The sequence below is a fragment of the Salvelinus fontinalis genome, chromosome 16, assembly GCF_029448725.1.
Source record: "Salvelinus fontinalis isolate EN_2023a chromosome 16, ASM2944872v1, whole genome shotgun sequence".
Classification (NCBI taxonomy): domain Eukaryota; kingdom Metazoa; phylum Chordata; class Actinopteri; order Salmoniformes; family Salmonidae; genus Salvelinus; species Salvelinus fontinalis.
In genome coordinates, this window is record NC_074680.1 from 39572620 (window position 1) to 39591492 (window position 18873).

General features: G+C 42.3%; 1 protein-coding gene across 13 annotated transcripts in view; it reads left to right on the forward strand.

Annotated features, from left to right (window-relative positions):
- The first annotated feature begins 554 nt into the window (after nt 1–554).
- The window catches only part of LOC129813142 (dystrobrevin beta-like), a 74271-nt gene continuing 55952 nt past the window's right edge, over nt 555–18873 (forward strand). For 3 of the 13 annotated variants that reach the window (XM_055865348.1, XM_055865353.1, XM_055865352.1), the window contains exons 1-9: nt 558–717; nt 8809–8876; nt 11408–11488; nt 11668–11881; nt 13749–13834; nt 16123–16277; nt 16610–16715; nt 16981–17147; nt 18144–18271. In XM_055865348.1, coding sequence (XP_055721323.1) covers nt 620–717; nt 8809–8876; nt 11408–11488; nt 11668–11881; nt 13749–13834; nt 16123–16277; nt 16610–16715; nt 16981–17147; nt 18144–18271 — 1103 coding nt within the window. In that variant the 5' untranslated portion in view covers nt 558–619. Of the gene's footprint in view, nt 824–7785; nt 7836–8808; nt 8877–11407; nt 11489–11667; nt 11882–13748; nt 13835–16122; nt 16278–16609; nt 16716–16980; nt 17148–18143; nt 18272–18873 lie in introns of all 13 variants that reach the window. The other 10 variants (XM_055865358.1, XM_055865360.1, XM_055865350.1 and 7 more) reach the window with 7 other exon arrangements.

Consider the following 18873-nt stretch of genomic DNA (forward strand, 5'->3'; position numbering starts at 1 on the left):
ACACATGATAAAAATATGCTACAGAGTAGTATTGTTGATTGGAATGTTTTAGCATACCTGCTGACTATCCCATATATCATATAATTATTATGCACATAAAATATATCAACAAACTGGGGTCTTGAGTGGTGTTTACTGTGCGCCCGTCTCTACGCTGTGTGATGCGCGCGCAGCCCCATCTTGCTCGCCCGCGCTTTGCTGTCTTTGGGTGTTCGGTTGTTCATGATGCTGAGGAGAGAGCGCGGCGCTCGTACACTTTTATGAGACGCCACCACCGAAGATTTTTATAACTAACACAAGATAGACCAGAACCTGTCGTGTCCAATGAATCATAGTGGGCAGAGCCAAGCACGAGCTAGTGAGATTCTATTTGTGCGTTCTAGACTGTTCCTACTGTGTGAAGTGCGCGTGTGCATTAACTAAATTCGCCCTAAACAGCGGCATTTTTAGAGACTTTGGCAAAGGGTAAAGTCTCCACTGCCGACCACCGGGCTTCCTCTCATCACCATATTTGGTAGTGAGTGGAAACGCCAACCGGATGCTTCACATTTATACATCCGGTGAAATATGTGTCTCATTGTTCTATCTGTGCCACCACCGTAATTCTGAGTCGTAGGCTATGAAACAGGAAACGCACTGGATATGGTACAGTTTATGTATAATATCAATCGTTTTGCATTGCTCGGACAGCAATAACGAACGAATGCAGACAGACAGGTGAGACTGAGTGCAGCGATGATTCACGAACGAAATATCCTGACTACTTTTATCCTCTTCATCTGATGTTGATGCTATAAACGTCACTTGCGTGATTTTCAAACTGGTAAGGCTAATTATATGTATACTTTTCATTTAAATAGCCTATAGAGTGGAGAAGGCACATCTAAATTAGGCGACTACACATTTATTAGGGTAGATATTTAGGGTACATTATCATATCGCATATTCCTTTAAGATGCATCACACGACACACTCATATTGCGGAAACAAGGCAAATAGGGAGTTAAAACAGCAGTATGGCCGCGTAGATCGTTCGGTTCCTTCCAGATCTGAAACGCATAAAGTATTGTAAAGCTAATGATTCGTCACCGAGAGCGTGGATGATGTTTTCGCCTTTCGAGCCCTATAAGCCCTAGTCCTCCGTATGTTGACTCACTTAAAATTATGTTATCATTAGCTAGGATACCTACTCGGCTAGGTGCGGTAGATATATCACTGCGTTATTCAAATGACACATTTATTATTTTAGTGTGTGCTGTGATGCTCCTATAGAGGCTGATGCGCTTGAGTTCATTCATTGCAAATGAAACCCGTAGAATGACGTAATGCTTGGCGATAGGCCTACTATCACCGATGTATTTGCATTTCGTTTAGGTTGACCTTATTATATTAAAAACGCTGATATGCCTAATAATGCAGATGATATAGCTCAGGCCGTTTGGCATTTGATGATGGATGATCATCACCGTCATCTATGGAGCGCAGTTTGGGTATTTTTGTGTCAAAAAAGATACACCTCAAATAACACTAATTGACGTGTCAAATAAGCTTTTATTTTGACACTATTTTAGACAGTCTTGTGCGCTGAATTTGCATGCGCAAGCCAAGCGCCAGCACTATGGTCTAAAGCATTGTCAAAGTGAAACAAAAAGTCTGCAAACAAGTGTAACGGATGTGAAATGGCTAGCTAGTTAGCGGGTACGCGCTAGTAGCATTTCAATCAGTTAAGTCACTTGCCCTGAGACTTAAGTAGTGTTGCCCCTTGCTCTGCAAGGGCCGTGGCTTTTGTGGAGCGATGGGTAACGACCGTGCTTCGTGGGTGTCAGTTGTTGATGTGTGCAGAGGGTCCCTGGTTCGCGCCGGTGTCAGGGCGAGGGGACGTACTAAAGTTATACTGTTACATTGGTGCCGTGACCTGGATCACTGGTTGCTGTTGAAAGGGGGGTGAGTGTAACGGATGTGAAATGGCTAGCTAGTTAGCGGGTACGCGCTAGTAGCATTTCAATCAGTTACGTCACTAGCTCTGAGACTTAAGTAGTGTTGCCCCTTGCTCTGCAAGGGCCGTGGCTTTTGTGGAGCGATGGGTAACGATGCTTCGTGGGCGTCAGTTGTTGATGTGTGCAGAGGGTCCCTGGTTCGCGCCGGTGTCGGGGCGAGGGGACGTACTAAAGTTATACTCTTACACAAGCACACACAGACCACGATGTGTTTACAGTACCGCGTTGGTAATAAACCATTATTTGTTCGATCGACTGGGAAAACGTCTGTGTGAGCATTTGAAATAAAACCAGGATCTGAAATGTTAGCTAAGTAGTGCAACATTCTCCCCGACATGCAACCAGACACGGGGAGAAAAGATTGACCCTGCAGCTTCTGCCAGCCATATCCCAAACAGTTGCACCTAATTCATCCTCGCTAGTCAAAATACAGAATAAATAAGGATTTTGTCAACATTGATGACCGTTTGGAAACTGGAGGTAGGCTGTTTCTCTGCTACGTTGACTTCGGTTTGCAGTATGACAAAGTCACTCACATATCTTTGATGCAGATGTTTTTAGCAACTTTTTTGGGGTACCTAGCTAACACTCAATGCAAACAGCCTGAAAACAATGAGCAGAAACTGCATTAATTGTCATTATTCTTAGCAATGGTATTACTACGGCAGCCACGTGTTGTTCTCCTATTAAAATCGAACTTCCATTCATGAAAATAACTAGCTAGTTAGTAGGCCTTTTGCCCCGAGCCAGATACTTTTGAGGAGACAGGACACTCCGTTGGAATTGTATTAACGCCCATTGTGTACGTTGCCCAGACGTCGTCAATGGGCCGCGCGTTGCATTCTTGGACAAGGACTGTCCAAGGAATGAATGGGAGTCAATTGGGCGCTAGCTCAAAAACCCAACAAGAAGTATAACATTACAAATGTTTTCCGAGATTTTAGATAATTATCTTGTTCTTTGTAATATCGTATAGCTTTGGGATCCTGACATTACATACGTTCGAGGAAAATAGGCACATTTATCGACTCATACCCTGACTCTGAGTAGGGGGTTGAATGACGATGGCCTTAGCAACCGTGGTACCTGGCATGACAACGTGAACGCGATTGGTCGACAGTATGCTGAGTGGGGCGTTAAACGTTACACATGTTCATTGGCCAATGGGATCTCCTTTCTCCAATATCTCTGCCCACGCTATCGTTATAACCAGGGCTTGCGTGGCTTGATAGGGCCGGGTCCGACCATAATCGATACGAAATTAAAACTCTTAGAAGTTAGGGGTATTTTAGACGATGACACCTAGCTACCTAACTGTTTATTTTTTATATGCGTTTTTTAGCTACCTAACTAGCTACAGAAACAGATGTCGCTTTGCTATGTTTTGGAGTAGAACATTGTTTGCACCAGCATATTTTTCTGACCAAGCGCAGGTTTCCCAAAAACATATTAAGCCTGAATTTATCCTGTGTTTGACAGCAAAAGCAAACTAGCAGGACGGTATCCGTTGCTGTGTTGATTTCAGTAAACAAACAGTGCAAATCAACATCCGGTAGAAAACAAGCTACAGTTGAAATATTTAAACTCTGGCGGCATGGCCCGTCTACCTTAGCGGCTGATAACATTCACCGCCAGCCGTAAAGGTATTTACCGTGGTACTCTCATTGAAAACCATGACTTCCAGTTGCGTCTAACTCGAGCATGGGTGTGTGTCTACCTCGTTCGGTAGCGCAGTTGCGCGTGACAACTTCCCAGCGTCGTAGCATACGTTTTGGTGAATCACTGTTACATGAAATACGAGTGATAGTGTAATCACCATCACTACGATCATTATCACAATAACCACTGCTTTACCTTTATGGTGGCTTAGTAGACCCGCCCATTTTTATTTACAGTAAGCATGTCATTTAATGATCAATGTAAAGCCAGTTTCAGGTTGGATATTCGACGGATATTTGCGCTTTCAAACCTCAATAGCTTTCAAACCACTTGAGCCACAGACTCCAAATAAGTGTCATGATGTTGGAAAAATTGCGCACTTATTTTCACAATTTGGAAATTACTTCGCTTTGCAAAGCTAATAAACGTGTAAATGTGAGCAGCATTTTGTATTCCTAGTTGGATTAGTTAGTACAAACGTTTTTTCATTCTCAAATTTCAATAGCTCCTTGGTCGTGTGACCTACTGACTTCAAACAAGGTTCAGAATGTCCACTGACTACCCTTCTATATTGCACATTTTAATCTCACACGATTTTACATTAATTTGCCTGCTCTGCCCCCCTGAAGGACAGTTTCACTCACACACCTATTCACTTGGGCCTTCTCCTTGGGGCCTTCCTGACCTCCAGGCAGGCCCCCATTAAACTGGTTACCTCTGACTCCTGGCCTCTAGGCCTACACTCCCTGCCTGCCCTCTCCCTGGGCCTGAGAGTGTATAGCTTACTCCCTGGAACTACAGACCTCCAGGCCTCCACACCTACTCTCCCTACCCGGTCAACACCCCTCTCCCTTGGCCTTAGACTATAGCTTACTCTCTGGAATTACTAAATCGTCTATAGTCCTGCTGTCAGGAACCACGTGCACCTGGTAACCCGAAACAGGCTCTGGGGACCTGGTGACCTGCCCGCTTTTATCCGCTCAGAGACTAAGTCCCCAACCTCCACAGCCTGAGTGCTGCCCTAAGCCCCTGAGTCCGGCCGCCCCTGCTCGGACTCTGAGTACCCCTTGCTTTGGGGGAGGTCTCCTCGTCAACCTGGGGACCTTTTGACTTCCACAGCGAGTCCCAACCAGACTCACAGTCCCACCAGAGGACGGGCCCGGCAAAAGCTTGGATCAAGGATGATTTTCAGTAGATCGCAGCAAGTGAGCTGCTCTGCTACGTACGAAACCCTAAACCAGAATCAGGTCGTCTACGAGTGATTTAGCACCAGGTTCCCCACAAACATACGGTGCGCATCAGGAGAGGGGTGGCAACTCATCCTGCCACACCCCAACCCTGTCACGAACGCCTCTACTCACCTGCCAAAAGAGGCAGGTTATCCCGGCCCAACCGAAGATCCGTGGCGCTATGGTATCGTTATGTTTAGGAGGGATTCTGACTTAGAGGCGTTCAGTCATAATCCTACAGATGGAAGCTTCGCACCATTGGCTCCTCAGCCAATCAAATACACCAAATGTCTGAACCTGAGGGTCCTCTCGTACTGAGCAGGATTACTATTGCAACAACACATCACCAGTAGAGTAAAACTAACCTGTCTCACAACAGTCTAAACCCAACTCATATTTCCTATTAGTGGGCGAACAATCCAACGCTTGGTGAATTCTGCTTCACAATGATAGGAAGAGCCTACATCGAAGGATCAAAAACAAACGTCACTATGAAAGCTTGGCAAACCACAAGTCAGTTATCCCTGTGGTAACTTTTCTGACTCCTGCTTAAAAGCCCAAAATTCAGAAGGATCTTGAGGCCTGCTTGTGTGTATTTATATTGAAAATCAAGATCAAGCGAGCTTTTGCCCTTCTGCTCCACGGGAAGTTTCTGTCCTCCCTAAGCTCGCCGTAGGACACCTGCGTTACCGTTTGACAGGTGTACCGCCTCAGTCAATCTCTCCAACTGCCACTGACCCGCTCCGAGGTTGGGTGCCCTGCCCTTCACGAAGAAAAGAGAACCCTCCCCGGGGCTCCCGCCAGCTTCCCCCGGGATCGGTCACGTTACCGCACTGGATGCCTAGCAGCGCCCGTTTCCGCCAGTGCGTGGACATTCGGAAAGTAGTTTGAGGTCAGTAGGTCACATTACCAAGGAGCTATTGAAATTATAAAGTTTGAAAAATGTATGTAAAATCGTGTGAGATTAAAAATAGACAAACCTAAAGGGTGTGAAATATACAAGGATAGTCAGTGGACATTCTGAACCTCGTTTGAGATCAGTAGGTCACATGACCAAGGAGCTATTGAAATTCAAAAATTTAAATAAATAATTTTAAATAGTGCGAGATGTAAATCGACCAAAAAAAGTGCGTACAATGTGTGTCTATGCCATCGGGTTAGCTAGAACCCGTTTTTAAAGTTTCAGGCGTAATGGTTAAAGAGCTCTTGAAATTTACAAAAATTGGTTTGTCACTATGTTGACGGTCCCTAACTGCGGTTGGTGGACATAAGGAAAACTACAGTCGAATATCCAATCTGAATCTGTCTTTACCTCGGTAATTTAATGGTATTTGATCAATGTGCACCTGCAGGCCTGTCACCACTGTACTCAGAAGTGACTAATGATCCAACATATAGTATCTAAAGTTCATTAGGCTACTTGACTTTTAATGCCTACAGGTGCAATTTAAGAAGCCTTTCAATGATTTATCAAACAATATTGTCAGCCTCCCAGAACCAAATATTGTGTATTATGTTATGTCTGGTCTACCCATAAGAGTTCAGTCAGGGTCTGATATCCTATTAAGATATATTACATTTCACAATGGCCAATCAAGGATTGACATTTTCCTCAATATCAACAGATGTTATTTGTTTTGGTCTCCACTTTCTCATTCAGAGTCTTAGTTGCCTACATATGACAAGCTCAGACAAGCTAAGTCTACAGTAGGTCTACTGCGTATTTGGATATTACAGAGGGCCATTGTACAATCACTGCTGACTTGCTTCTGTTAGTTTCCCTCCTGAGCACAGCTGGTGTTTTCTTCCATTCTACATACTATCTACTACATGTCATAATCTATTATCTAACAACCTTTTATTGCACATTATATGGACAACAATTTATTAATATGATGATGATTATTATTATTATATTTAATCTTGTATATCAATATCTTTATGGGACTGGAAACTAGGGCTGTCCAGCTACATGAGTGAGAAGGGAGGCATATAAAGGCCATGTCAACAGAGTTCCTGAGGGTTCAACCTTGGCTTGGCTTCACTGACTGTGCCCCAAGTGGCACGCTATCCCCATAGGGCTCTGGTCTAAAGTAGTGCACTATAAAGGGAATAGGGTGCCATTGGGTATGCAAGCACTGACTGCTCACGTTCAGCTGATGAAGATCTCTGGCTGGTCTGATGGGATGTTGATACTGTACTGTATTTGAATAGAGCCCTCTGCCAGCCAAGCAAACCCGGGTTCAAATTCTATTTGAAATCATTTCCGATACTATCTGGGTTTCACCTTGTTGAATTGAACCAATAGAAAAGTTCCAACAGTGCAAGCCTCATCCACCTGTCACTCCAGGCAAGCTAGAGGAAACACTGCAAGTATTTGAACACAGGGCTGGTACCATCCAAGCCTATCGTGCAATTTCCCGGTTTTCAGAACCAACCATTGAATAGTTGTAATGTGTTCTGTGTCTATCATCATTAAGTGTCTCCTCTGTCTGCACCCCTGCCTTTCGGGACCATTAATCCACAGGTCTTACCTGAGGAGCGATGTCATGGAGAATTATCATTTGTAGGGTACAGACAGGACGTGTGTCCCCCAAATGGCACCCACTTCACTAAAAGTGCACTACTTTTGACCAGTGCCCTATGGGCCCTGTAGTGTACTATAAAGAGACAGAGCAGGAGAACTCAAGTGTGTTCCCCTTTGCGGGAAGAACCCCCCCCTCCAAAAAAACATGTTTGGTAGAGTTCATCAAGTCCTTGAAGGGAGGGTGTTAATGACTCATTTAAAAGTCAAACCCGTTTTGTCTGGAAGGACTGCTTATCCTACTACAGAGCATAACAGACACAGAATATTAAGGAACCAACTAGCTAACTGTCTATGATTGTTCTTCTCTCCACAGGGGCAGCAGCAGTTAATGCTTCCCTTTGTTTAATATTCAGGCAGCGACAGGTAAATAAATACCTCTGGGATTTTTATCTGACAAAATCATCAGTAGATTAAGTTAACTTTTTCTTAAAGGTGCAATATGTACAAACCGCTCCATTTACTGGTTACTAAATATCTTAAAAGTTTGCCTAATTTCCCAATGTGTTGAGAATCATTGTACCATCTAAACTGCTGTGAAATATATTTTTCAACAACCCAAAATATTGTATATTCAGCTGTTTGTAGCTGGTGTACAAAACCGAAAGTATAGGATGCAAAAACAAAACTTAAGAACGGGAAGCATAGAAATAGTGCACATAGAACAGCTCTACCGCTTCTTAGACTTGCTTTCAATGGAAAAATTACAGATCTACAACTTTTTTAAGGAAAACCCTTTGAATAACCCTTTTTGGGTCCAGGTAGAACCGTTTTGGTTCCAGGTAGAACTCTTTGGGTTCCATGTAGGAACCTTTCCACAGAAAGGGTTCTACCTGGAACCAAAACGGGTTCTTCAAAGGGTTCTCCTATGGGGACATCCAAAGAACCCTTTTTCCTCTAAGAGTGTATGTGTTGTACATTATTGAACATTCCATATATGATATATAAATACTCAGAGTGATGAATGTATACAGGATCAGTTAAAGTCATATTCTACACTACTGCTTTAACTTGAATGTACAAAGGCTATAATGGACCTTGATAATGTATACAATGGTTACAATGATGTATAGTCATTACAGGTATATAATGAGTAGGTAATGCATGCTTGCTGGTTTATTTCCCTAAAAATGGGTAAAATGTCTAATGTATACAATAATTATGCAATCACTTAGTGAGTAGGTAGTAATGCTTGCTGTATTCTTTCCCCAGAATGATAGAGGGCAGAGAAGACTGATAATGTATATTGTCTACAATGATGATGTAATTACGTAGTGAGAAGGTAATGTGTGCTCATTGCCTGTTGTGGTATCCCCCCCCCCCCCCCCCCCCCCCCCAGAATGATAGAAGAACGCAGTAAACGAGGCACGGCCATGGTGGAGAGGAGACAACTCTTCATGGAGATGAGTGAGTAGACAGAGCTCCAGAGCCAAACTATTACTATTCATTTACACACTGTTATAATCTGCTGTGCACAGTAAAGCATTATACTGTACATTACCCTCTACATCAGGGATTCACAAAGTGGGTCTGCAGAGGTACTGCAGGGGGTCCGAGGCCAGATCTCCAAATACATATATTTACATTTTTGTTTTTACATTAGCAACAGCAGATTAAACAAATCTTGGCTAAGGGATCCGTGGAATAAGTTTAGAGGGTGTAATACAATACAATACAATACAATGTAATAATATTCATCTACAATGTATGTTCTTAACCCTGGGCAACATGGGCCTGGGAGGCTCACAGGGATATTGGTATCCACCGTACTCCATCAATTATACATTTTTCAACTCAATAGTTCTTGGATTCCCCCAAAATGATTTTATTTTCACATACAGTTCAAGTCAGAAGTTTACATACACTTAGTCATTAAAACTAGTTTTTCAACCACTCCACACATTTCTTGTTAACAAACTCTAGTTTTGGCAAGTCGGTTAGGACATCTACTTTGTGCATGACACAAGTCATTTTTCCAACAATTGTTTACAGACAGATTATTTCACTTATAATTCACTGTATCACAATTCCAGTGTGTCAGAAGTTTACATACACTAAGTTGACTGTGCCTTTAAACAGCGTGGAAAATTCCAGAAAATTATGTCATGGCTTTAGAAGTTTCTGATAGGCTAATTGACATCATTTGAGTCATTTGGAGGTGTACCTGTGGATGTATTTCAAGTCCTACCTTCAAACTCAGCGCCTCTTTGCTTGACATCAGAAATCAGCCAAGACCTCAGAAAAAAAAATGTAGACCTCCACAAGTCTGGTTCATCCTTGGGAGCAATTTCCAAACCCCTGAAGGTACCACGTTCATCTGTACAAACAATAGTACGCAAGTATAAACACCATGGGACCACTCAGCCGTCATACCGCTCAGGAAGGAGACGCGTTCTGCCTCCTAGAGATGAATGTACTTTGGTGCGAAAAGTGCAAATCAATCCCAGAACAACAGCAAAGGACCTTGTGAAGATGCTGGAGGAAACGGGTACAAAAGTATCTATATCCACAGTAACAAGTTCTATATCAACATAACCTGAAAGGCTGCTCAGCAAGGAAGAAGCCAATGCTCCAAAACCGCCATAAAAAAGCCAGACTACGGTTTGCAACTGCAGACGGGGACAAAGATCGCACTTTTTGGAGAAATGTCCTCTGGTCTGATGAAACAAAAATAGAACTGTTTGGTCATAATGACCATTGTTATGTTTGGAGGAAAAAGGGGGAGGCTTGGAAGCCGAAAAACACTATCCCAACCGTGAAGCACGGGGGTGGCAGCATCATGTTGTGGGGGTGCTTTGCCACAGGAGGGACTGGTGCATATATTGAAGCAACATCTCAAGACATCAGTCAGGAAGTTAAAGCTTGGTCGCAAATGGGGCTTCCAAATTGACAATGATCCCAAGCATACTTCTAAAGTTGTGGCAAAATGGCTTAAGGACAACAAAGTCGAGGTATTGGAGTGGCCATCACAAAGCCCTGACCTCAATCCTATAGAAAATGTGTGGGCAGAACTGAAAAAGCGTGTGCGATCAAGGATCCTACAAACCTGACTCAGATACACCAACTCTGTCAGGAGGAATGGGCCAAAATTCACCCAACTTATTGTGGGAAGCTTGTGGAAGGCTACCCAAAAACATTTGACCCAAGTTAAACAATTTAAAGGCAATGCTACCAAAAACAAAATGAGTGTATGTACACTTCTGACCCACTGGGAATGTGATGAAAGAAATAAAAGCTGAAATAAATCATTCTCTCTACTATTATGCGGACATTTCACATTCTTAAAATATAGTGGTGATCCTAACTGACTTAAGATAGGGAATTTTTACTGGGATTAAATGTCAGGAATTGTGAAAAACTGAGTTTAAATGTATTTGGCTAAGGTGTACGTAAACTTCCGACTTCAACTGTAAATGCACTGTAATTTAAGCTTTAAAACGGCAAAGTTTTCTTTCTGCCTCATGGCAAAATGTGTAGAATTGCAGGGTATTAGCTTTAAAGCTGCAACATTGAATTGTTGTTCCCCTTGACAAAATGTATATTAAATTTGCTTGAAAAGTGCAAAAATGTATCGCCGATGCCAAGAGTGAGCCTTTCAAATTGTCTTTCCCAGGGCCCTAGACTTGGTTCATCCGGCCATGCACTGCCAAAGTCATAGTACAACTCCTTGTATGCTTTTATTTTTTTTACTTGAGTTGTGTTCTGATTATAAAGGGGTCCCCGGCCCCAAAAAGTTTGAGAACCCCTTCACCACATGCACTGTCTGAGAGTGAAATCTCCAGAGGAAAACCAGTACTAATCATTCACACTGCTGTGTCTTAGCCAAGCCATTCACATCCATACACGTTACACTGTATAGTACATTCCACTCCCCCATACAGTGGGTTTTGTGTGTGTGGTTGTGTTAGTTTGTTGATTCATCTTTTAATTTTTATCAGGGGGACAAAACTTTGACGTCATCAGACTGTCAACCTATAGGACGGCCTGCAAGCTAAGATTCGTGCAGAAAAGATGCAACCGTAAGTTCTCGGGCTCTTTTAGTTTCCTTTACTGAAGATCTTACTCTCCTAACTTATTGCACTGTACACACAACAATGTCACATATGTTTGTTTCAAATACGGTACACTTGAACGTAATTAGTTCATTGAGAAGAAATCTATTATTTTGTAAATCTTTCCCCTCCTTCTCCTATCCCAGTGCACCTGGTGGATGTGTGGAACATGATCGAGGCGTTCCGTGACAGCGGTTTGAACACACTGGACCACAACGCAGAGATTAACGTGTCTAGACTGGAGACCATCTTGTCCTCCATCTACTACCAGCTCAACAAGCGTCTTCCCACCATGCACCAGATCAACGTAGAGCAGTCCATCAGTCTGCTCCTCAACTTCATGGTGGCTACATACGACAGGTGCACTACATTAGACACAGGATATACATTAGATATAGAATATTACATACAGTATACACTGAGTAGACAAAACATTAAGAACTCCTACTCTTTCCATGATATAGACTGACCAGGTGAATCTAGATGAAAGCTATGATCCCTTATTGATGTCACCTGTTAAATCCACTTCTATCAGTGTAGATGAAGGGGAGGAGACAGGTTAAAGAAGGATATTTAATCCTTGAGACAATTGAGACATGGATTGTGTATGTGTGCCATTCAGAGGGTGAATGGGAAGACACAATATTTAAGTGCCTTTGAACGGGGCACCGGTTTGTGTCAAGAACTGCAACGCTGCTGGGTTTTTCACACTCAACGGTTTCCCGTGTGTATCAAGAATGGTCCACCACCAAAGGACATCCAGCCAACTTGACACAACTGTGGGAAGCATTGAAGTCAACATGGGACGCTTTTGACACTTTGTAGAGTCCATGCCCTGACAAATTTAGGCTGTTCTGAGGGCAAAACGGGTGCAACTCAATATTAGGAAGATGTTCTTAATGTTTTGTACATTGTGTTGTAACGACAACGCAGGGAGTCAAGAAGCAGGTGCAGATGGTGAGTTTTTAATAATAACGAACATGGAGAGTTACCAAACTAGAGAAGTGTCTGGACATGAAAACAGAACCAATACTGCCTGATGACTGAGGTTGGTGAGGGCTGTATGAAGGGAGAGTAATCAGGGTCATGATGAAGTCCAGGTGTGCCGTAACCATAGGGAGCAGGTTCTGTGCAATGATGGTTGCCAGGTGTGCGCAATGTGGGTTGCCAGGACCGGTGGTTTGTAGACCAGCGACGTCGAGCGCCAGAGGGAGCAGGAGTGACGTGTATACATTTGCTTTGAACTGCTATATGAAAAGTGCATGTACATGTCTATATATTTAAGTATGGTGCAACACCTTATTTTCAGAACCATAGATTTTTTATTTTTTTACCCCTTTTTTTTATATCCAATTGGTAGGTCTTGTCCCATCTCTGCAACTCCCCTACGGACTTGGGAGAGGCAAAGGTCGAGAGTTGTGCGTCCTCCGAAACACGACCTTGCTAAGCCACATTGCTCGCTTAACCCGGAAGCCAGCCGCACCAATGTGTTGGAGGAAACACCGTCCGGTGAGTGACCAAAGTCAGCTTGCAGGCGCCTGGTCTGCCACAAGGAGTCGCTAGAGTGTGATGGGACAAGGAAATCCCAGCCTGCCATACCCTTCCCTAACCCGGACGACCCTGGGCAAATTGTCTGACGCCTCATGGGTCTCCCAGTCACGGCCGGCTGTGACACAGCCTGGGATCAAACCCGGGTCTATAGTGACGCCTCAAGCACTTAGATGCTGCACCACTCGGGAGGCCCACAATATATAATTTCTTACTATGGAATACATATATTTAGCAGATGTTATTGCGGGTGTAGCGAAGTGCTTGTGTTCCTAGCTCCAACAGTGCAGTAATATCTAACAATACACACATCTGAAAATAATGGAGTTAATTAAGAAATATAGAAATATTAGGACGAGCAATGTTGGAGTCCAGACTGTAAATATATCAGATTAATGTGTCTGTGTCTACCTGGACTAAAGTAATCAGTATGCTGGACTGAACTGTGAGCTCTCCCCTTCAAATGATTTTGGGCCTTCAGACAACATGGTCACGATGGATTCAGAAGTGATAATTATTTGTTCTACATTGTGGTCAACAAGCTAAAGCTAGCAAATCATGGGAAAAGGGTATTTGCTTTATTGAAAAGGGAAGATGCTTCTCCTTTGTCAGTATGATGAGTGTGTGTGTTTCAGTTGTGAATAGATACATTTTCCAAAATGTTTGTTTGTGTGTTTAGTGAAGGCCACGGGAAACTGAGCATTTTCTCGATGAAGTCAATGTTGGCGACTATGTGTGGAGGGAAAATAGTGGACAAACTCCGTTGTAAGTATATCTTCATGAACTTAGCCCAGGGTAGAGGTAACAGTTAAAGCTGCGTCCGTGGCCAGATCTCAAAATTATATGTAAACCTTTTTTTTTTTTTTTCTCATTTTATTTGAATGAATATTACTAACAACATATTAGACATGTTGGTCACATGGAATACATTTAGAGGGTGTAATGCAATACAATGTCATATTATTCATCTACAATGTATGTTTTATTTTTCCCTGGGCAACATGGGCCTGGGAGGCTCACACGGATATTATCATTGATTACATTTAGATATTTATGTTACTGGCCTACACGCAATACCCCATAATGTCAAAGTGGAATTGTTTTTTGCAATGTTTACTAATTAATAAACATTTTAAAAGCTGAACAAGTCACATGAGTTGCATGGACTCTGTGTGCAATAATAGTTTAATGACTACCTCATCTCTGTACCCCACACATACAAATTATCTGTAAGATCCCTCAGTCAAGCAGTGAATTTCAAATATAGATTCAACCACAAAGACCAGGGAGGTTTTCCAATGCCTCGCAAAGAAGGGCACCTGTTGGTAGATGGGTAAAAATATTTTAATAAAGCAGACCTTGAATATCCCTTTGAGCATTGTGAAGTTATTAATTACACTTTGGATGGTGTATCAATACACCCAGTCACTACAAATATACAGGTGTCCTTCCTAACTCAGTTGCCAGAGAGGAAGGAAATCGCTCAGGGATTTCATCATGAGGCCAATGGTGACTTTAAAACAGAGTTTAATGGCTGTGATAGGAGAACGGAGGATGGATCAACAACATTGTAATTACTCCACAATACTAACCTAAATTACAGAGTGAAAAGGAAACCTGTACAGAATAAAAAATATTCCAAAACATGCATCCTGTTTGCGACAAGGCATTAAAGTAATACTGCAAAAATGTGGCAAAGCAATTAACTTTTTGTCCTAAATACAAAGTGTTGTGTTTGGGGCAAATCCAATAAAACACAATATTGAGTACCACTCTCCATATTTTCAAGAATAGTGGTGGCTGCATCATGTTATGGGTGTGCTTGTAATCGTTAAGGACTGGGGAGTTTTTCCAGGATAAAAAAAAAATATAAATGGAATGGAGCTAAGCACAGGCAGAATCCTAGAGGGAAACCTGGGTCAGTCTGCTTTCCACCAGACACTGGGAGATAAATTCATCTTTCAACAGGACGAGAACATAAAACACAAGGCCAAATGTACGCTAGAGTTGCTTACCGAGAAGACAGTGAGTGTTCCTGAGTGGCCGAGTTACAGTTTTGACTTAAATCGTCTTGAAAATCTAGGGCAAGACCTGAAAATGGTTGTCTAGCAATGGTCAATAACCAATTTGACAGAGCTTGAAGAATTTTGAAAGAATAATGGGCAAATGTTACACAATCCAGGTGTGGAAAGCTCTTAGACTACCCCAACAATTCACAGCTGTAATCGTTGCCAAAAGTGATTCTAAAATTGATTGACTCGGGTTGAATACTTAACTAATCAAGATATATTAGTGTTTTATTTTTCATAAGTCTTTTACAAATGTTAGTTTTGCTTCCACTTTGACATTACAGAGTATTTTGTGTAGACAGTTGACAATTTTTTTATAACTCAAGTTTAATCCCACTTTGTGACACAACAACATGTGGAAAAAGTCAAGGGGTGTGAATACTTTCTGAAAGCACTGTAATGTAAGCTTAAAAACTGAAAGGTTTTCTCTGCCTCGTGGTATTTTTTTATTTAATTGTAAGATATTAGCTTGAAAAATTTGCTTAAACTGAAAGATGTTCTCTCCAATGCCAAGAGGAAGGCCTTTAAAATGTTCTTTTCCAGGCCCAGAGACTTTAAAAAATATATAAGGATATAAGGATTTTTTTTTATCTCACTTGATTTGTGTTCTGATTTTTAAACGTGGTTCCTGTTGAATTTGCTTTAACAAAAGGGGTACGTGGCCCCAATAGTTTGAGAACCCCTGGGCTACAGTGTCCGCAGTTGCGTAAATTATACACAAAGGGACGCTGTTGAGTCACATTTTCAGCACTAACGTAGTTGTAGTTTAAGATGGAAGTGTAAAGAAGGATCATCCATAGCTCATATTCAATAGATTGTAGAAATGGCGTAGATGTATGTAAACTGATGTACTGTACATAAATCTGGTGTACTCACCACCTTTCTCTCTCCATCTCTACTTCTCTCCCTCTCTACTTCTCTCTCTCTCTCTCTACTTCTCTCCCTCTCTACTTCTCTCTCTCTCTACTTCTCTCTCTCTCCCAGGTATCTTCTCCCAGATCTCTGACTCTAATGGTGTGATGGCCTTTGCTAAGTTTGACCAGTTTCTTCGTGAAGTTCTGAAGCTGCCCACAGCTGTGTTCGAGGGCCCGTCGTTTGGATACACAGAACACTCCGTACGGACATGCTTCCCTCAGCAGGTAGGTTGGACATACCAAGAGGGTTTCTCTCACTGAAATAATATACAACATGTATAATATACTTAGAGAGATAGAGAGATATGAACATAGGATGAGGGAGGAACCTTGTAAATATAGTCCACAGACCATAAAAAATCACTCCAAAAGGTCGTCTTCAATAAGCAGGGCACATTCATCTATTATTGAAGATGACCTTTTGCAGCGGTGTCCATTTCATTTACTATGGGTTATGTCCCAAATGGCGCCCTATTCCCTTTATACTGCATTACTTTTGACCAGAGCCCAATGGTGTGTTTGTATTTAGAAGTTATTCTCTGTCTAACTGAATATAGAAGAAGATCTTGCTGAACACGTTTTTGGACATTTTGATGGCAGATCCTCCCCCCCAGTGTCTCGTGTGGCTACCTCTCATGCACCGACTTGCTAATGTTGAAAATGGTAATGTTTCCCCTGTTATTAGTTCCCTTGACTTTATTTTCACAGTGAATTTCCCGAACACCAATAATAGTCATTCTAATCTAAGCATTTGTATCGAGAAATGGGGTAAAACTTGACTTAAAACCTGTAGGTATAATGCTTTATAACTTATTTTTAAGCATATATGTGCTATTAAAATGTCTTATAATAAATCGTATATGTTATGTCTCACTGTATCAACATTTCATCAGTGACCTACTAACCATTTCTCTGTGGTTTCCTCTAGCCTTCCATCCCGTGGAATGTTCTTATTGCCGGAGTGAAAGTATGATGGGCTTCCGTTACCGGTGCCAACAGTGCCATGGCTACCAACTCTGTCAGAGCTGCTTTTGGCGTGGCCATGCCAATGGTCCCCATAGCAACCAGCATCAGATGAAGGAACACTCCTCTTGGGTAGGCACGGCAACCACAAAGTCTCTATCTCAATTGGTTTTTAAAATCCCTCCTGTCCTTTTCTCCTCCCCTTCATCTGAACTGGTTGGAAAAAGAATGGACAGGTGAAAACAATATGGTGGAAGCTCATCATTAGACTGGCTTTCAGCTGCTCAGTTCTTTCAGGTCAGTATGATGAAGGAGAGGAGGCGAAGAGGAGACAGACCTTTGAGAAAGAGACCATGTCCCACAATCACACTTATACACACCAAAGAAAAGTTATGATAGTTTCATCGAATACCAAGATTCAGCCTTCCTTTGCGCTCGGACAATCCAATAGCCGCCTGCATGCATAAGCAGAGCATTGGGCTTGTTTCTACATGAACTAACCTTTTTAAATATTCTGATTTATGGGTTTTTACTCATTTCAGCTAATTACATTGAAAGTTATGCCAATGCCAGCATTCTCCCAATTTTCAATCAGTGTGATGTGAATTGAAGCTGGGAAAATGATTTACACTGGTTCCAAATCCAATCCTGAACTCTGTGTGCCTGCGATCAGGATGGTAATGGACATTTTATTCTGAGGGCATCATGCCCAGAATGAAATGGCTGAGCATATTTGGAAGTAGAAAAAGGTTATTTCAATTGTCAGAGAAAACATCTAGGGCAAAGCAAAGAAAACTATGAATTTGGTCCCATTCTGCATGAATAAACCTTGTAATTCTCGGTACACTATGCATTGCATAATGTAACTGGGTATTTTAGAAATAGTTACGGTCAATTACTATACATCTCTTTACGCTACTTCTATAAGCAGTTCCCACATTATAACAGACAGGGTTGGGGTCAATTCCATTTCACTTCAATCAATTCAGGAAGTAAACTGGAATTTCCATTTACTTCCTGAATTGACTGAATGTCCTGAATTGAATGAATTCAATTCTAATTAACCCCTAACCCTGATAATAAAAACAGTGAATATGATGTCCACCGTCTTGTTTCTGCCTCTCACAGAAGTCTCCAGCTAAAAAGCTAAGTCACGCCATCAGTAAGTCTCTGGGCTGTGTCCCCATTGGAGAGCTACCTCACCCAGTGTTCCCTGAGCAGTTAGAGAAACCCCAGGACAGCGTGCCACACACTGTGTAAGTACACTGGACTCTTTTGCCACCACTGGACACAGATTAAGCCTAGTACTAGACATACATTTACATTAGTCATATAGTAGACTCTCTTATCCAGAGTGACTTACACTAGTGCATTCATCTTAAGATAGCTAGGTCATAAAACCACATACCACGGTCGTAGCAAGTTCCTTTTCCCTCAACAAAGTAGTTATCAACAAAGTCAGTGCTAGTAGGAAAAGACAAGTGCTTATCATTTTTAGTTTAGTTTTGGGGGGGGGGGGGGGGGTAATTTAAGATACTTTTTAAAGAGGTAGGATTTCAGATGTTTTGGGAAGATGGGCAGGGACTCTGTCCTGACATTAGGGGGAGACTGGTTCCACCATTGGGGTGCCAGGACAGAGAAGAGCTTGGACTGGGCTGTGCGGGAGCTGCCCACCTAGACTAAAGAGCATGTTCAAAGGAGATTCCTCATGGAACGTCTAGGCCTAATCTGTGTCCATGAAACGGTCCTCTTATGTCTACTTCACCAAGAGAGCCCATCTGTCTCTGATGTCATCAAGTGCTGCACTGTAAGTTGTCCAAACTCCATAGGATCAAATCATTGGCTTTCAAGCTCGCTG